Source organism: Setaria viridis, chromosome 3 (genome assembly GCF_005286985.2).
Source record: "Setaria viridis chromosome 3, Setaria_viridis_v4.0, whole genome shotgun sequence".
In the NCBI taxonomy this organism is placed as follows: domain Eukaryota; kingdom Viridiplantae; phylum Streptophyta; class Magnoliopsida; order Poales; family Poaceae; genus Setaria; species Setaria viridis.
In genome coordinates, this window is record NC_048265.2 from 1,820,923 (window position 1) to 1,840,244 (window position 19,322).

Consider the following 19,322-nt stretch of genomic DNA (forward strand, 5'->3'; position numbering starts at 1 on the left):
GAAGTTTCTATTCTGGGATGCTGGGGTTTAGAGCTGCAGGTTGTCTGTCAGGGAAACTAATGATGCCTTCCAGCAACCCCAAGCACCCAGCTTGAAAGAAAGAACTCTTCCTAGGTACTAGCTCCGATTTGAATGGACCGATTTTATGCCTACTGTGACAAGGCATTTTATAATATATTCTTGTGCCCCTACTGTAGTAGTGAATGTGAACTCTACCTAGCGGCTACCGGCTACCAAGACATAACTTAAGAATCTATGAAACTGGAAGGTTTCCGACCATGAACCATCAACTGTAATTTGAGCCAAAATTAAATTACACTGGAAAGCAATCTAAAGCACAAAAAAAATCCTTCGACATAAAATACAGAAAACACATTAGATTCCCATGAAATTCAGAAGGACGTGCAGCAAAGCACGGAGGAGAAACATGACAGAGCAACTAATAAGAAACGCAAGCAAGACATCTGAAACTACAAGAGACAAAACTGACAAAAGACAGTATTGCTACTCTACAGAGCGTAACGTACTAACGTGCAACTGTTTTGTGGATGCCATTTTCCACACATCACAAAAGACTTGCCTTTCACAAGTTGAGCAGCAAAGGGCCGCAAAATCTCCAGCAGCAGCCCTTTCTTTCCGGCCGAACCCTTGTACACGAAGTATAAGGGCGTTGGCGGATTTCGGACATCAACGTGGCCACCATTGCATCAGCAGGGCATCTCTCGGAGTTTTACCTCCTCTGGACCAAAACAAGATCGGTCCAGCTCATTTCAGGAACACCCGACGCCATCAACTGGAACCTGACCAAGCATGGAGAGTACTCCACAGCTTCGCCATACCTGGCGCAGTTTCAAACTTCAACATCCTCGAACATGGAGCGCCTTATATGGAGGATCTGAGCACCACCCAAGTGCAAATTCTTCTTATGGCTCGCTTATCAAAATAGACTCTGGACGGCGGACCGTTTAACCACGCTAGGATGGCCTAATCAAAGAGTATGTATGTTGTGTCACTCACATGACGAAACCCTTTTGCACTTACTAACGAAATGCCACTATACTACTCGAGTCTGGGACAAAGTTTACGAGTGGACGGCTACACATGTCCTGCCAAGAGGAGATTTGACTACTTTTTCATCGGTTAGCCAGTGGTGATCACCAACCGGCTCAACGAGCGGCACCCCGCTAAAGGGCCTTAGATCACTTATCATTCTAGTGTCTTGAGAAATTTGGAAGGAACGCAATGCTTGAGTGTTTCAACGTCAGTTCAAAAACGTCAGTCAACTAATCGTGAAAATCAAGGAGGAGGCACGACGTTGGATTCTAGTGGGAGCCAAGCACTTGAGCGCTATCTGCCACATCGCCGAATGATCACGTTTCACAACGTCTTTTTATAATTTCTGTATATATTTATTTGGCTTAGACCTATGTAACTATCTTATCTATTAATTAATACGAGCCCGGCAATTTCCGCGGGCCTACGATTTAAAAAAAAGGGCGTTGGCGGATGAACAGCATCGGCAGACAGGAAGAGAAAAGCACCTATCAAATCGAGTTATGGTAACCCTAGCTCTAGCGGTGGTAGCAGCTAGTAGGATTTCGTGTTTTGTTCGGAGCGCCAATCATGGCGAGGGAAGAAGACGGGGCCGGGGCGTCCGCGTTGCGTACGTACCTTCCCGAGGCGGCTACACTGAAAACTGTAAGAAGCCAATCCCTGAATACTTAAGCCACCTCCGTCTCTATCATTTCTTGTCCTGCCGGCGACTACTTTTTTAGAGATCTTTACCGGTGCCTTGTACCACTAATGAGTGGTATAAGGTATAAAGAACATCCAAGCCGTAATCTGTGTTTATATTCACGATTATACCACAGAGGGAGAAGGAGCTACGTGCCCAAATAATTGATGAAGCTGAATTATTCAGGATAGCTTTCTAGGAGAAGATGATACAGAACTGAGACAAATAAGGTCCACAACAGAGAAAGGGGGAAGGTACGTGAGAAAATCTGAGTTATTAGTGCATTTATCTATATCTGTAATCTAATTTATTTATTGCCATGCTGCAGATTTTTGTATCCAGTCAGGAGAAATTCCATGCTAGCGTGGACAAGCAGTACTGCAAATCGATTTCAGAGCTCGTTTCACGATTTTTTTTAGTCTGACAAATTAAGTTCACTACATGATGTATTTTGCTTAATGATTAGATATTAGCTAGTGTGTCAAGTACTGTTCTGCGCATATGAAGTGAGAATCATTCGCGAAGGGAATAATTGCTAATGACAACATGTGCATAAATCATATATGCAGTACTTCAGTGAAACCTTATTTATGAACACGTACTGTACTCATCTACAGAAAGCCATATCTTGTTGCATATGTACAATAATTACACCATGACTACCAAGGAGTCACCCTTCCAGGACTGGACAAAGAGGCTCCCCAGTCGCTGAAGCCGACCTGTCTCGGAGGTTTCCGGCAGCAACTCATCCGTCGAGGTACCTGAGAAGAAATAGACGTTTAGTTCAAAACTGGTTTTCAGGACTTAGTACAAAGCTATTTAATATTGATTATTTATCTAGCAACTAAAGATTCTGAAAATACCTCTGCATATGATACTTAAATTATAACGTTTGGCAGTAGTAGTGAATGCATCTTGACACAATGTACCTAAGAAACTAGTATAACAACATTGTCAAATTTGCCTCAGAGAACAGTAGTCTGGGAAAACATATATTGATTCAATGGTCAAATTCTACAGAAAGAGCATAATAGTGCATTTGATCCACACCTGGTGAGGTGACTGGTCTGCGACGTATTTCAAAACATCAAAGAAAACAGAAGCAGCCTTCTGTAAATAAAGGACAACCGTATCGGTGGTGGCTCGAGCTCTCAACTCAAGCAGATTGCGATTGATTTCATTCTCATGCTGAGAAATATATGGCCTAAAGAAAGTCCCATAAATGTATGTAGTTCCCTGCAATGAAAGAGCATATATCAATCCTATGTACTAAACATCTGTAAGGTAGAAGGTGCATGGGACAAACTAAGTACCTTTGTCTTTGGGTACCACAAATATACAAAGAACATCAGCTTTGCTTCTGAGTAAAATGGTAGCCTTCAACATGAGTGCAAATAATGTTAGGGACTCATCAAAAAAACTGAAGGAAATCACAACCTTAAGCAGTTTCACCATGATATTGTAAAATCTCCGAATCTCTCCGAAACAGTCAGCAGGCAACTAAAATCCTAGACAGAGGAAACAAAACTGAATTTGGCAGATTTCTTATGGAAGCCAATGTTGTGAACACAGAAATTATTAAACCACCTTACCAATACTGACACCAAGACACCAAAATATGAGCTGCTCAATCTCCGGTTTGTTCAGTTCTACAGTCTTGTAGCACTCATAGGCAGGATAGGCGCAGCCAAAGGCCAACCGACACGAAGGCAATATCAAACACCAGAAGATAAATGAAATGTTAGTGTTAAATTTCTTACCTCCGCTCGCGGCCTGCCGCGCGGGCCTCGCCGCCGTCCTCGCTGCTCCTGTGAGGCTCGCACGAGGCCGTTTACCCACCCTTCCCGCCGCTCCCGTGGGCCCACACATCACCAAATGATGAGAGGTGACTAGGAGTGTGAAAGGAAGAGAGGTGACTGGGAGAGGAAACGAGTGAGATTTCGATTTCTAATTTCTAATGAAATGCGTGTGATTCCAATATTCAAATGAAATGATTGAGATTCCAATTTATGAATAAGATGAGGTGCTATTTATTATTTTCCTATAATACCCTTATACCACCTATACTACTCATATATACCATCACCCATACTACTTATATATACCACTCATACCACTAGTAAAAATTGTAAAGATTTTAGTAGTATACTAATCCTTTTCCAACACAGAATAGCCTAATGTAAGGCACGGGAAAAGATCTCTTTTTTAAGCTGCTGCCGGTAGCTGCAGGGATTTGTCCTCGTCACTTCATCAGCTTGCAGCCAGCGTAATCTGAAAAACCAAAAAGGAGTCACCAGAAGCTGCACACATCTGCTCCGCATTACCTGCACATGTACCTCGATCAGCTAGCATATATGATCGACCTGTTGCTTCATCAAGCTAGCATAGATGAGATCAGGAGAAACAAGCTCTTTCTCTTTCAGATGGGATCGAATCGATGCAGCTGAAAAGGAGGGCATGCATTTCCTGCAGGAATAGCCGTGGATAGGCAGCAAAGAATCAAGGAGCAATACTGCATGCAGCACTACTGTTGCGTTGAGTCTGGGCCGGGGAAATCTTTCATGCTCGGATTGCGCTGCAGATCAGAATTTGGGAGCAGCACGTGATGGATGATTGATCGATGGATGCAGGGAGCCGGGACATGAATTCTTGATCCCGCGGCTGCGCCAAAGTTTGCGAGATGAACAGCTCCCCCGGCCACCTGCAGGCTTCAGACTTTCATTTGCAGGCTTGACGGCCGGCAGGCTACATGCATGGTCTCGATCTCTCGTACTGTCCTGTCACCTCGTATGCGTGTCGTGTGTATCTGCGCCTGCGTTCCTTCTACTAATCATGGCCGCTGCCGATCAGCGAGCAGGATTCGTCGTCGGACTCCAGGCGATCCGAATCCTTTGTCGTGCACGCGTACCAAGTAAAGCAGACACGCATATGAATCAGTAGAGATTAAACAAAGCCACAAAGGTCGTCAGAGCAGAAAAACGGCCGGCCTAGATAATGTGAATGGAAGGAGAAAGGTTCCGGTGATCCATTGCTTGGGTTGAACAAGATATCTTACTTGGGACTTGGGTTGAACCATGAATGGCTGAACTAAGCTCCATGCGTCTACCGGAAAATACCATCCGAAGTTTTGTGGAGGTTGCCAAATTGCACATCTACCTTGTAAAGTTTCAAATGGGAACTTAGATTGAGTATTTTTAATTTTGAACTTCACGGGGATAGATACACATTGTGGCAACCTCATAAAATTGTAGACCCAACAGTTCCTCGCAGAAAACATAAAAAAAAAAGAAAACTCTAGATCAGAATTTACACCCACGGAGCCAAGATTTAAATCTCCCGCTATAACTGCCGCTATAGCTCGCTATGGTACCACTGTTTACCCTCATGTACAAATTAGCCACTATATCCCGTTATAGTCTCATATAGCGGAATTAGCCACTATATCCCGTTATAACCTCATTTAGCTCCGCTATATCCGGCTATTAGCTGTTTTAGAATCGTACCGCTAAACTTCTTAGCCCTCTATTTAAAACATTGCACGGAGCACTAGGCTGTCTGACCCGTCGAGGGCCTATAACATGGTAATACCAGTAACATTAGATATCTTCTCCTGATTGAAGATGTTCATAAGGTACTTGTGGTGGACTAGCCATGGACACTGAAATAGCTCGCTGCTGCAGCAGCCAGCCTGAACCAGCCTATTGGCTATTGTAGCCGCTGCAACTCTGCGTAGCGCCGATCAGGCTGCAGCTGCTGCTTGGGCGTGCTGCGTGCACTGCAGCCGAGCGGCTGGTGCACTGGGCTGTACAGCACTACAGCTGTAGCAAAAGCAGAAAGCGAACACATTCATAATCATAAGCCAGTCTCGGTAAACAAGCCCAAGCCCAATAATTGAGTTGCAGCTGTTTGCTGCACTTGTATCCTCTAATCCCTTTGCTTTGCTATCTACCCCTGATTCCAGTTATCCCATACCGTAAACTGATTCGGTAACTATTGTATCGATCAGTTGCTATTCGAATTGAAGGTGGTGCTAACAAGAAGCCAATTACCCTTCAAAAAAAAAAACAACAGGAAGCCAATTGGAGTCATGAATGGGGCTGCACATCTGATAAGGCGCTTATCTGAACTCTGTAGGAAAACTGAGCTTGCAATGCAATCCCGGCTCATGCACAACTCACCTCCCACGGAGAACCTCGACGTCGGAGCTGGATGATTAGGGAGGACGCGCTGGCACCGGACTCCTCGTGGCGCATTGGGTTTTGGCGCGCGGTTCCGTCCGCTGGTGGGTTCGCCGCCGGCCTCTCGACGTCACGTCACGATGTGGGCGCGCTCCGAGTTGAGGCCACGTGCCATGGATGTGCTATTGCAGTAGCGTCAGTCGTAGTCGGCCAGCGACCGGCAGCCGGGCGAGCCGAAGCGGGAGCTTGCTCGCTCGGGGAAACGGACTAACGAACTGATCAGGAAAAGGCACCGAGAGCGCGGCAAGGACGGCGACCGTTCCCGGCCGGAGTGGCTCGGGCGCGACGCGATCAACGTCTCACGCATGATGCGCTCGGTGCGACGGGCACGGGGCTCGCAGCGATCGAACGGTAAAAAGCTTCCAGTGGCTCGCCGCCGCGATCAGCATTGCGCATGGGTGATGTCACGGTGGACAGGCCGTGATTTGGGGGGCCGGCCGGCGTGCAGCCCGCAGCCATGGCGCGGATGCGACTTGTATGGCCAACGGGCGATAGGGTGGGAGCCGGGCGCGCGGGAGGAAAGGAACGTCTCAGTTTGTGAGCCGGCAGCCCGGCACGGCGCTCCGACGACCATGCAATGAGAAGGAACGTGGAGCGCTAGGGATAGAGTCGCTGGTCACGTTCGCACGTGGCGCCATTCGTTGCGCTGCGCGGCACCTGGAGCTCCATGGCGGCCGCGGCGTCCGCCTTTCTCTCTTTCTCGTGTCCAACGAAACTCCAACCTTCGTCGACTTCGGGAACGGGGTGCGGAGACGATCGGAGCGTAGAGGCACGGCCTGGAGGCGGGCTCGGGGGTGACCACCGGAGCCCCCACGGCCGCCATCGCGACTTCGCGGCCATGGCGGGTCCGAGAAGTTTTTGCACTACGACCCCTAAAATGGATCGCGACTATTAATCGCGATCCAACTACTTTCATAAAACACGCTAAAATGGATCGTTATTAATAATCGCGATCCAAATAATTGCAAAAAAGCCCCTGTTATTTTGCAAATGTACCCTTCTTTTTTTGCTGCAGTTCCTCCGTGCGTGTGCCCGCTTCCGCTCCGGTGACGGCGACGGCCGCTCGTCGCGACGAACTGGCCGGAGCGGCAGCTTGCTCGCTCCCGACGCAGTCGTGGCGTGATGCGCTCGGTGTGGCGGGCACGGGGCTCCCGGCGATCGAACGGTAAATCGCCCGACGGCTCGCCGCCGCGATCAGCATCGAACGGGGGATGTCGCGGTGGGCAGGCCGTGGTTTGGGGAGGCCGGCCGGCGTGCATCCTGCAGCCGTGGCGCGGATGCGATTCAGATGGAAGACGGGGACAGCAGGGTTCGCGCGCCGGGCGTGCGGTAGGAAAGGAACATCTGGATCATTCTGTGCGCCGGCAGCCCGGCACGGCGCTCCGGCGACCATGCGGTCTGGCATTCCCTGTGCTGCCCGTGGCGGGTCTGATCGGTGTGCCTCCTTGGAGATGAATGGTCAGCCGCGGAGGATATAAGCCATGGACGACGGACTACGGAAGGCGTAGCCAATCGCCATTAACTTCTGCTTCTCCATCGTTGCTTGCTGCTGATATTGGTGACCCAAACAATGGCCACGGTACATCCCTTTTTGCCGGAGGCAAAGATGCGGAGAAATCCTGGATAAAAAAAATCATGGAGACTGCCAGTAGAGTGCATCGGCATGCTACAAGCTTTCGGCCTATAACGAGGCCTCGAGAGGGAGAAAGGAAAATGAGAAGGAGCTGCTTTGTAGGGACGGAATGGATTCAAATACCGTCCACCCCTTAACCCCGATCCGCTCCCAATTTGCCAGTGCCAAAGTCACGCTAAAATTCCAAGAAAATTCACGAACGCTTGCAATGCATCGCCACTGCATCTCACAAAATTTCAGATCCTATTACGCGGTGCAGAGGGAGAACTGAAAAGGAGAAATCGCAGTACGGGGTGGACGGTATTTGAAATACCGTCCACCCTATGAATCCCGATTCGCCCCCAATTTGCCGGTGCTAAATATACGATAAAATTCCAAGAAAATTCATGAACCCTCGCACGCTGTGCGGAGGGAGAATTGAAAAGGAGAAATCGCAGTACGGGGTGGACGATGATCAGCAATTCTTAAGTTCAGTGTGTTCTCTGAATTTTCGTGCCATGCTCTTTCGCTCTTCAACTTGTTGAGATTCAGAGGAACTGAATGGACACACAAGATTGATTATGCGACTGGCTGCTGAACTAGTAGAGTCAGAACTGGATATTTCCATGTCTGAGTGTCGATAAGAATTTCAGATTTGCAGGTCCATTCAGAACGTGAAGTACATCTTTTAGACCCGATGATGTTGCACATTTCTGCAGAGCTGAAAAGCGTATCATCAACGGATTGTTGCTATTTTGAATTATAATCACACCGATCAACAGCAATATATAGATGCAAACGTTTCAAGTATGTCGGTGACCAAGGAAGTGAGGATAATGAGATGAAAACGCTCCATCCTGTTCATCTCTGAAACCCAAACAGATTGTAACTGAAACTAAAGCTGCCACTACACCGCTCTGTTTGATTCAAGTACGCTGTAACATACAACCTGAAATTGAATTTCACCCGCCGTTTCAGACTTCCAGTGATCGAAGTGCACGATACATGCCAACGCACAAGCCCTCCACCGCCGCCGCCGGCCCGCAGCTTCACCGTCCAAACCGCCGCCGCCAAGGCGAGGAGCGATAGGGACAGATTTGTTGATCATTGTTGGAACTGATCAAAATGGCCGGCGCCCCTCACGCACTCTCTGATGTTTACACGCACGCCTAGCAAGGACTTCTTGCTAGCTTCTCTCGATGGATGGAAACGCAAGCTAGAAAAAGGAACAAACAGATACACACTCGAGAAGATTTTTTGCAGCACTGCACGCCAGCGCCCACAGCACATGTATTCTCTTCACCACGTGCTAACAAACGCTGATTACAAGTCTTTAAATAAACACACTCACGCACCACGTCCGGCTGCACGATTCGGCCGAGCACTCCGTGGCTTGACCACTAATCCACCTCCCTACATGCAAGCCACAACTACCTGCATGCTGGGCACCACTAACCAACACGCTAACAACTCTTCCAACAGCGAGCACTGATCCAGTCCACCGACGATGCATGCGCCCATGCAATTTGACTGACCTCCTCTTCTTGCTCCTGAACTAGCGCCACGACTTGACCAAGCACCTGGCCGCACATACCTGGAATGCTAACTCCAACAACACACACGTACACAGCATAGCTACCGATCTGCTTGCACTTGCATATCCTAGCCACTACGCCATGCTGCACACAATCACGAACACAACTAATATGGACTCAACGCTACACTAAAACACAAACGAATACGTACAACAAGATTAAGTCTAACAATCATGTTCGCACGGCCGCCGTTCGTTGTGCTGTGTGGCACCGGCCACCGGGAGCTCCATGGCACATGGGCATGGCAGCCGCGGCGTCCGCCTTCCTCTCTCTCGTGTCGTCCAACCTTCTTCGCGTTCAGGAACGGGCTAGCTTACGAGAGGGAGGAAAGCTCAGGCCAGCGGGGCGCGGATGCTATCTGCGCGCAGATGCGGGGCCTGAAGGCAGGCTCGGGCCTCGGGGTAGAGCCGCCATGGCCAGCCATCGCGAGGTCCTGGCCAGGTCGGCGAGATGTTTTGCAAAAATCCCCCTCAAATGGATCGCGACTATTAATCGCGATCCAAATATTTTTATAAAACCCCTAAAATGGATCGCAATTAATAATCGCGATCCAAATAATTACAAAACACTCCTGTTTTTTTACAAATATACCCTCCTTTTGGCTGCAATTCCTCCGTGCTCTCTTCCCCTTCCGCTCCGGCGACGGCGGCGGCGGCTCATCGCGATGGAACTGGCTTCAGACCCACTGCCTTCCCCTCCCCCCCACCCCTCCCGCTTATCACTGGATCTCGCCTGATGCGTCCCTTTCCTCCGTCTCTCCACCATAGCTCTGCATCTTCTCGTCCCGCAGTCTTCGCCGTCGTCTGGCAGGGTGGGAGCCTGGGGGCGCCGTCACGGCGCCGATCGCGAGTTCGTAGCGGCCAATCAAAACATTCTGATCACTGAATCAGTCGTAAAATTTGATCTACTGAAGCCCAAGAAAATAACTGAAAAAGGCAACCATGAGGTGCGCCATGGGGACCTAGCTCTGGAGTTCAGATCTTCAGACACTTCATGCCGGACATGCCCTAAAGTGCTTCTGTAGCATCGGAACTTCAGATTAGCATGCTGGTGCTAAGTACTGCTTCAATCGGCTCGAAACAAAACTACAGTGCGAACCAAAGATCAACATGAATCTGTCAAAACAAAACGAACAGCGCCAGACATGTTGGCAAAGCTACGCAATTTGAGTGCACTTGGATTGGGACATTGGGTTAGCATGTACAACAACCCAGGACACGAGTACATGACATCAAAATCATGACGTAAATAGCATACAACTGCTTGCTCTCGCTTCCCATAAATCGAAAGAACGAAAACAGAGAACCTCGATTTTTTATTATGGAAATGATGTTCTGTACAAGCCTCTTTCTAATTCACAACCTGTGGCGTGTGGCCCATCCAAATAGGCAAAGCAAATATGTGCACCGACCTCTCTACATCTCCATAGGGCATGGAGCTTCACTATCATCCGTTCTCATGTCCGTATCTGTACGGGCAGCTGCTGAACATTAGCAATTGTTTCTTTGCCGCGAAACAAAATTCAACGATCTTCCCGGCGAACCCTGTTCGGATCAGCCATCATATCCATCATCATTTTCTCTGGAGAGTCTTCCCAGTTGCCAAAGGTTTTGAGATCAACCTGAAAGAGAAATGGGAAATATCATGGGCATTGCTGCACACTTTGACAGCAACATACAAAGTGAACGGTTAAAATTTGCTCGGAGTAGCACCTTTCTTCGCTGCTCTGAGAAAATATTCTCCCTCTTCTTGTACATATCCTGTTGCCGTCTTGTTGCTTCTCCACCAAGTCCCCATACCTCAACATCAAGCACTGAAGCCTCAACAGGCAAGTAACCCTGCAATCACAGAAAAAAGAAAGAATAGAATCATAATATGCCTTAGGTAGCGGAATATAGAAACATTCAGAACCGATATAAACACATAATGTGGTAACTGATAGGTTATCGTCTATGATTTGTGAATTCTTCTTTGGGAGAGTGGAGTGGAAGTTGTTTGCCTATTCTAGTATTCTATGGCCTGGTTTGGCAGTGATGTTTCAAAAGCACATCTGTTTTCCTACTTTTTGGATAAACAACCTATATTGTGAAGTCAAAACAGAACTAAAGACTCCCCAGCTAACAAGATTTTTGCAGACAAGCAGCAACAAACTAGCACCAAGACTTGTCTTCTGAAATTACAAATAAGGCAAAAAAGAAAATGTGGAACACTATATAAGCAATCAAAACAATATCTTTCATGATGAGCAGTACATCTGAATTTAACCTGATTGGGGATGAGAGAACCATGTTGGTAAGTTTTGTCAACAGCATGATGGCGAACTACAACTTTAGAGAAGTCTTCATCTAGAAAGATCCTCTCATTTCCAACTGTTCCACCAAATGCTAAGCCGACAGGCTTTGGATGTGCCTCATAAACCCTTATCTGAGGATGCAGATGGCTGTAAACGAAGTTCTTCTCCTTACCTGCTAGTTTAGAGACACAGTAAGCTACTATCAGGTGTGACAAAGGCATGATAAGCAAGGGTCATACCAGATGGTGGAAGCATGTGGAATATTGGATGTGCGGCACAAAGGAACCCAGAGCTACCATAAAATGTGTCTTTGCTCTCAAACCCTTCCTCGGTTAATACACCAATCACCCATCTTCGATTAGAATCAACATTCTCAACACCACCTTTAGAGAATGCTGAAAGCAGAATCAGCATTGGTCCATTGTACCCCTCAACACCAGACCAAAACCGGCTCAGTCCTTTTCCATGAATTGCTGACCTACAAACATATATTGTATCAAGGTTAATACTACCTAGATCAGTGTGAGAACTATACAATGGAATTCATAGTTAGATTAGGAAAAACATTGGACCCACATCAATTAAAAATTGCAGTGTTGTATGAGAACTAGATTAAACAAACAACCACAAGAATAAATATCATCAGGGCAACAAGTTACCTATAAAGAAGGTCTTCTGTGTCCATTCCAATTACAGAAGCTGACAAGAACTTTTCGCTCAATTTGTTTCTTAGGCTGAGAGCGATAGCCCATGCCCTTCCACGTGTTAGTAGATACACATCAGAAGTATCAAATGTTGTGTTAACGGTTGAAACAGAGCTTTCCTGCTTGTGATGAGTTACTACAGTTAGTTCGATGAGATAAAAAGGCTCAGTCGAAGTTTCATCATTAATGAATCACAGACATAGTTCCTTAAGAAAAGGTACAAAAGAAATAAAGCTTCTAGTATAAGCAAAGGTTTTGGATCAGGAAACATATAAGAGTGTAAAAGTGAAACGTGAACCCCAACTCTCTCAGTTGTGGACCTTATAAACCGAACATCATTATATGCTAGAATCTGTGCACAAACAACTTCTACCAGAACTTTTTATAGCTAATGCTGAACCATGGAATGCAAAAGGAATAAATGTCCAACTTTCCTAGCAGATTCTTCGAATCTAGCATTGCAGAATCTGCTGATAATTGGATTGCAGCTGGAGCAAAAGAACTTGGTTGTCTATTTTCTGAGTAATCAAAACTTCTAGATTGTGAGCGTGTGTTTGCTCAGGTTGTAGGGTCTGGTTGCACGCTAATCGTGCGTTGTACTCAAACTTTTCCTTCTTAATACAAAGATACGCAGCTCTCCTGCGTATTTGAGAAAAAAAAGAATCTGCTGATAATTTGCAGATTGGGATGATCTGGTGACAATTGTCCTTGCTAATACCGGGTCATGAACAACTACACTTAAGTTTGTCCAAACAAAAAACAAGGAGAAATAGAACAAGGAGAAAACCCTTTTCATAATTTAGTATGATCCAACTGACAATAATAGCAGCATTGCATAAATTCTACCCATGATACCCGATACGAAACAAATTCATCCAAAATTGGATAGTAGCTACTAATAATTCTTCTCCAATATATTTTGCTCACCTCTGCCGGATCAGCCACCAACGACCTGAACCTGTCCTGCACATACCGCGACAGGCAGTTCCCAAGCCCCGAAGCCGTGGAGAGCATCCACGAAGTGAACTCCTGGACCTTCACCCCCTTGCCGCCACTGGGAATCTCCCAGCCCCAAATGCCGTCGTCATCCGCGACGGCGCCCGCGGAGACGAGCGCCGACAGCACCAGGTGCGTCACGTCCGGGAGGAGCACCACGACGGGCTCCTCCGACTTGTCCCCTCCGTCACCCGAAGCCTTTGGGGCCGAACCGCTCCACATCATGACCCAGCACATCCAGAGGAACGCCGCGATCTCCTCCGGCGCGAGCTCCCCGACGACCTTCCCATCCTCGTCGCCGCCCTCGTCCGGCTGGAACTGCACGCCGCAGGGGCCCCCCGTGGCGTCGCAGGCGGCGGCGTACACGCGTAGGAGCAGCGCGAGCGAGCGGGAGGCCGAGACGCGCGCGCAGCAGCGGTTGAACCCCCTGAGGAACGGGACCCACCCGGCGTCCCCCGCGGCGGCTCCGTCGGCGGAGAAGAGGGAGGCGATAGCGGGGCCGAGCCGCGCGAGGAGGTCGTGGAAGTGGGGCGGCGGCGGGGATCCGGGTAGGCGGAAGGAGGCGCGCGGCGGGGCGAGCGCGTCCGGCAGCGCGCCGGCGTCGGCGGCGGTGCGGGTGAAGGCGGCGCGGAGGAGCGGGAGGGCGAGCGCGGCGGAGGCGAGGGTCTCCTGCTCCCGCTGCTCGTGCGCCTCCGGGGAGGGGTTGGCGGTGGAGGAGGACGCGCCCATGACTGGTGCTGTGCCTGGTGAGACGTCGCTGCCGCGGCGAATCGGAGATGCTGGGGCGGGGCGTGAGGAGAATGGTGGCGTGGAAAGGTGGGAGACCCGGAGGGCCGACCCGTCCCCCCGGTCCCCGTCCCCTGGGGATTCGAGGGGGCGGAGAAGGGGAGAAAGGAAGCGAGGCGAAGAAGCGGCGCGTGGCGGCAAGCCGGCAACGGCGGGAGGTCGCGGGGTCCGCCTCCAACAAGTGCCCCGCCGTGTTGGTATTGGTTGAGATCTCGGGCTTGAGGCTGCGTGATTGGGCCCTGGATCCACGGGGAGAAGCCGCGTTGGGTTCGCTGGCGTCTGGAATCGCGTTTCGTATCGTAATAACATGACGTGGACAATAGATTTTACGACACGTGTCTTATATGGAAGCAAGTTATACTGCATCTAAATGGGATCGCTTGCTGCCCCTTCCGTGAAACCGACTGCACGGGGACCTGATGCTGATGGTTTCCAAATTGTAACAGAAAATCCAGGCTGCTCGATGAAACAAACTGGCTACTCAATGCATAACCGCCTCGTATCGTAAGCTTAAATTGTAGAACTAGGAAACAACTCAATGATCATTCGTAAGTTTAAATTGTAGGACTACGAAACAACTCAACAATCATTGTACAAGTTATTATTATCATACAACTCATAATATTTTTTTATACAAACAGGATTAAGGAATTATATAGCTCTACCGAACAACTTATAAGACAACCCATGATAGAACAACTTATAAGACAATCCATGATACAAGTTGTCTGTTGAGCCATCTCAAGATTACATGTCAATGCATAACGCCAATGTACTAGCCCTTACGAGGAAAAGAAATGTAACATTCTCCAAGGCCCAAGCAAGAATGACCCAGGGAGTGTTGTTTCTTGAGGGAAAAAGCGTGACACAGGATGGCAGGAACAATCAACATAACGAGCGTAATCTTTGCCATACGCAAAAACAATTTGATTCCGTCTTGCCGTGATAACCGTTTAAGACTACATGTCTGTCACGGAAACACAAAAAATCAATTATCAAGCTCATAAGAGAATACAAGCACAAGTTCGTCAACGAAGCAGGAAACCATGGAGCTTCTTCAGGGCATTCAAGTTCCCGCCATATATGGATAATGGACTGAGACCGGAGGAGGACACTGTCGCAATCAGCCAGTCCTCTTGATGATGTGCACCCCGCTCTCTGTATCAACCACGTCGCTTATCTCCCCCACCTTCAGAGCAAACGCAGCCTTCTCGAAAGCCTTTTGCATCTTACCCCTCCCAAATGAACCTGCAACAATAACCATAAGGTAAACTTAAATCACCATGGGTAAATGGATTTTCAATTATTTTGGCAATATAATCAAAACAGCATCAGAAAGGGTATTTTTTGCGAGATGCATAATGCAAGATTAGATTCCACAATCATGCCTTTGTGATGACATTCACAAATAGCTTGCATGTCAATAAATTTCTTATAGTAGAACTGTTTATAAAGTAATAAAATGCCATCCTGCTGATTACTTTGTCGAACAAGAGCAAGATATCATGCTATGCTTTCCTAAAATGTGAACAGTACTGCTTTAATGCATGGTTGATATACAATTATACATTCACCTACCATTTGACAAATCATGTCTAACCACGTTGCATTAAGATCAGCATAAGCACCATTTATAGATAATAACATATTCTAGTTTTTTCCCGACGCTACCAATTATCATGCATTCCTTAAATTCCTGATACATTCAATTCTTAGATCCTGGCCTCTCAACCAAGTCCACCAGATTGCTACTAGCCTACAAAAGCTGCTAGGCAAATGAAACATGTCGCCATATCCTTTCCTTTACTCCTAGGCAGCATTCCGAAACCCTCATCCATTGCCTCCCTCTCCCAGATATCCCTAACACCATTCTGCACCCTTTCAGATATCCTATACTTAGCACCTACACTTACCTCCAGAATACCCATGTCAAATCCCGTGTTGAACGACAAGATGACATGTGTTGGGTTATCTTTTATGTCCAAACAAATTGTTCGATTTTTCCAGCACAGCAGTAACAGGCCTGAAGCACCACCCAGACTAAAACAGGACCACTTCCATATGAAGCCATAAGTGATTCTTGTATTCTCCTTAGACAGTACAGTGAACAGGTACTACAATTGAAGCTGCCAAACTTTTAGTTTATACAGACATCGATATCTCTGAGATTTATTCACTCCTCAAAAGGAGCAAATGTGGCAACTAATGCTTTAACTCATTCCAAGTTGGTTGGCATGCTTCAGCGCCATAGCTTGTTCTAACAAATACAATAGTTACCTTCGGAGAAAAAAAATCTCACTAGAAAAATAACAGTACAGAAAGTTGAAGACACAAAAGTTGTTGCAGTATTTGTTCATGATAAAGTTGGACAGGAGTCACATGACTTCCAAAAATAAAAACCATGCACAGTGTATACCAAACATAAGCCTTCAATCCACATGTAGCGAATCAAGCCGTTGAGACAGTTAAAGGGAAGCAGTATATAGCCTTACTTGTCATAAGTGATGTTACTAAATTAGCAGCAATTGTCAGTAAGGAGTGAGATGTTTATCGTATGAATTAGCAGCAACTGTGTGAACAAGGAGTGGAATTACACTTTAGTTGGCGAGTGCAGTGCAACTGCAACATGAACATGCCATTACTGTGCATAATTAAACACGAAACTAGATTCAAATACACCAACCATCCGAATCTACACGCCAACCACAACTACTGCATCAAGATGCATCTAGATCAGAGTGAAAGTTTATCCACCAGAGGCAAACATTTCCATATTTTGTACTCGAGAAGTTGGTATCGTAATACTCCAGATCACGATTCAGATCAACAAGTTCTATCCACGCACCCAATTAACCGCTCACCGAAAAAGCAAACCCTACACAGAGAGCCCATACACGCCAACGAGTTGGGCAGGAGGGATTAGCGGTACGGGGGCACTGACCGAGGTCACCGCCGCGCTTGGCCGAGTTGCAGTCGGAGTTCTCGGCGGCGATGTCCTCGAACTTGCGGTCCCCGGAGACGATCTGTTCGCGGAGCGCGCGCGCGAGGTCGGCCGCGTCGTCGCGGGTCGTGGCGGAGATGGCGACGCCCTCGGGGTCCCTCCACGAGGCCTTGCGGCGGGAGCCCTCGTGCTTGATCAGGATGTGGGAGGCGCGCACCTTCTCCTCGCCCGAGGACGGGCGGCGGCCGTGGTGGTGGTGGCGGCGGTCGCGGGAGCCGGAGGAAGACGGGGGCTCCGGGCGCCGGCGCTTGTCGGCGGGCGCCGGCGCCGGGGCATCGCCGCCGCTGGGCCGCTTCCGGGCGGCGTCGCCGACGCTGTCGGCGGCGGGGGTTTCCGACCCTATCTTGGCGTCCTGGGGGGTTGCGCGACGCGCACGCGCTGGAGCAGAAAAGCTTCGGCTGGGTCTGGGTTTTGGGCTGCAGCTGGGCCTGTCAGACTTTGGAATGGTAGGTGATGATATATAAATAGCATCAGCCGCCAGCATGGGCTGAAGCAAAAAAGCTCGACGCTTCTTTCTTCTTTTTTCCCCCCCTCTCGTTCGACTCCGATTTTTTTCTCTCTCTCGTTCGACTCCGAGTAGAACACAATCGGATACGGAACCCTCCGACATTGAGTTCGAAGCCGAGCTGGCTCTCCTCCCGCTGCCTCTTCTCCTTCCTAATAGAAGTGCTCTGGGGTAGGGTCGTAGAGAGAAGAGGATCGCTTTTCAGAAAAGAAAATGCAGGCAGTTCGAGGAGCCAAGCCGCCGGAGACGAAGACGACGATGCAGGAGGCCGTGGGAGGTCCTCAGGAGCTCGAGAGGTACAAGGAATTCAAGGGGAACCTCCTGGTTTTCGGCCTCGCGCTCTCGTTTGTTGCCGGGGCCTTGCTCTGCAGCTTCCTCATCCCCGGCCTGTCCGCAAGCACCTAGATCTTCCTCTGGCAAGGTGCGGCCTTGGTGTTCGTTGGCACGGCGATCGCCATAGGGATGCATGCGAAGAAATTCGGCTGGTCCATCCCGAAGATTGAGAGGCCAGAGACGTTGACCGGTGCCGATTTGTGCTGACAGCTGAAGCGAACTAGTGTTGCTCATTCCAAATTGCTAACAGCGTTCGTCAGGTGTTGATTAGACAAGGAACTAGTGTTGTCTGTTTCATCATCCTGTATGTTAGCAAAAACAGGTACAGGTGTGAGTATTAGCTGCTAGAAAAAAAAAAACTCCAAGAAGAAACATGCTGTACATCCATCAAACTTGGCATATCCTGTTCGATTGTTTCAGCAACTGCTGGTAGAGTTGCTTTTCAAAGAGAATGTTGTCTTAGGCTCTTAGCATGTTCTGATGTTCAGTGAAGGATGGACTGATTCGGTAACGGTTATAGTCTGCGTTCGTCGTTAAATTTGCACTTCTCTCACCAGCAGCCCTGTTCTCGTGATACGCAGACTGAAAGATATGGTCCACTCCCGACACAATGTAGATGAACTTAGTTCTGCTCAGCGTTCATGTCAGCATTTACGCATCATAAATTTTAATGGATTTGTGCTGCTAGGATTCCACAGATGCTTACTTAGTGCTTTTCGTGGGAAATATGATTATTTAGGGCTAATTAGCGAGTAATCTATGTCATTGGTGGTTGTTAATGACGGACGCCTCGTTCTGGAGGGACACGTGTATAAATATGTAATCACACTGTTTCTTCAGCCAATCAAGACAAATCACAGACCCATTTTTTCAACTTGATCTTTCAACATCTCGTTCATTTGCATTCATGCATAGAGTAGTTTCAGCATCCTTGATAGAACAGATGGGAGATGTAGCTACGAAAAATGGAGGCACGTAAGATTTAGCAATACGGTTAGCATTGGAACTTCCAATTTGTTTTTTTTTTCTTCGTGTCAATAGAAACACACTAGTCGGTTGTCGTTCGTTAAAAAAAACACTGGAAAGTACGCCGATATCATGATTCCCACGAAAGTTGTCACCCGTGTATGAATGCACATCATGCTGTTTTTGTAGTGCTAGCTAGAAATGCCTCGTGTAGCCGTATGTGTTTGATCTGGCTATCACATTGTTGTCAGTTTAGACAAATTTTGGCTCGGTGTTAATTATTTGGCATAAAAAAGCAAGGTTCATGGAGTTTGCTAATTTGGACGGAGAGCTGGGCTACTGGGCCGGGCCGACCTCTCTGACCCAAACAGTGAAACAGAAGAATCTTACTGTACTGATTGGAGGCTCCTTTTGAAGCCTCCAGGTGAAACCTCCTGGGATTTCTAGGTGGATACTCTAGAAAAAGAGAAGGCCAGTTCATGGAGTGAAGCAAGGTTCGTTATTTTTCTTTTAAAGCAATCAACTTGGGCTGTTTCATTCCATGGTTCATTTGTTTGT

The 19,322-nt window shown here is 48.1% G+C and overlaps 2 protein-coding genes and 1 long non-coding RNA gene across 4 annotated transcripts; all 3 read right to left on the reverse strand.

Annotated features, from left to right (window-relative positions):
• Window positions 1–2,641: 2,641 nt before the first annotated feature.
• LOC117847279 (uncharacterized) lies at window positions 2,642–3,429 on the reverse strand. Its single transcript, XR_004638579.2, has 3 exons — window positions 3,188–3,429; window positions 3,049–3,112; window positions 2,642–2,971 (listed from the first exon to the last, which is right to left on the reverse strand). It is a non-coding gene; the product is annotated as an uncharacterized lncRNA (long non-coding RNA).
• A 7,040-nt stretch (window positions 3,430–10,469) lies between these two features.
• Window positions 10,470–14,108, reverse strand: LOC117848534 (uncharacterized). Of its 2 annotated transcripts, none has more exons than XM_034729977.2 (6): window positions 13,105–14,108; window positions 12,133–12,299; window positions 11,713–11,951; window positions 11,446–11,645; window positions 10,893–11,018; window positions 10,470–10,801 (listed from the first exon to the last, which is right to left on the reverse strand). In XM_034729977.2, exons 1-6 carry the CDS (start codon window positions 13,900–13,902, stop codon window positions 10,703–10,705), a joined length of 1,629 nt encoding a protein of 542 aa, XP_034585868.1. In that variant the 5' UTR covers window positions 13,903–14,108; the 3' UTR covers window positions 10,470–10,702. The 2 variants fall into 2 exon arrangements, with proteins under 2 accessions (XP_034585868.1, XP_034585869.1); XM_034729978.2 differs by having other exon boundaries at window positions 12,133–12,296; window positions 13,105–14,103.
• A 742-nt stretch (window positions 14,109–14,850) lies between these two features.
• LOC117848535 (peptidyl-prolyl cis-trans isomerase Pin1) lies at window positions 14,851–17,459 on the reverse strand. Its single transcript, XM_034729979.2, has 2 exons — window positions 16,901–17,459; window positions 14,851–15,207 (listed from the first exon to the last, which is right to left on the reverse strand). The coding sequence occupies exons 1-2, from the start codon at window positions 17,442–17,444 to the stop codon at window positions 15,083–15,085; spliced, it is 669 nt and encodes a 222-aa protein (XP_034585870.1). The 5' UTR covers window positions 17,445–17,459; the 3' UTR covers window positions 14,851–15,082.
• Window positions 17,460–19,322: the final 1,863 nt, after the last annotated feature.

What these genes read in the sequence shown, in the direction of transcription:
- LOC117848534 (XM_034729977.2), bottom strand. Translation starts at nt 13,902, where the DNA reads ATGGGCGCGTCCTCCTCCACCGCCAACCCCTCCCCGGAGGCGCACGAG. An exon ending in ACAGAAGACCTTCTTTATAG is followed by an intron (nt 11,952 to 12,132) that starts GTAACTTGTTGC and finishes ATATGTTTGTAG; the next exon opens with GTCAGCAATTCATGGAAAAG. An exon ending in TCTCAGAGCAGCGAAGAAAG is followed by an intron (nt 10,802 to 10,892) that starts GTGCTACTCCGA and finishes TTTCTCTTTCAG; the next exon opens with GTTGATCTCAAAACCTTTGG.
- LOC117848535 (XM_034729979.2), bottom strand. Translation starts at nt 17,444, where the DNA reads ATGCTGGCGGCTGATGCTATTTATATATCATCACCTACCATTCCAAAG. An exon ending in CAAGCGCGGCGGTGACCTCG is followed by an intron (nt 15,208 to 16,900) that starts GTCAGTGCCCCC and finishes TTATTGTTGCAG; the next exon opens with GTTCATTTGGGAGGGGTAAG.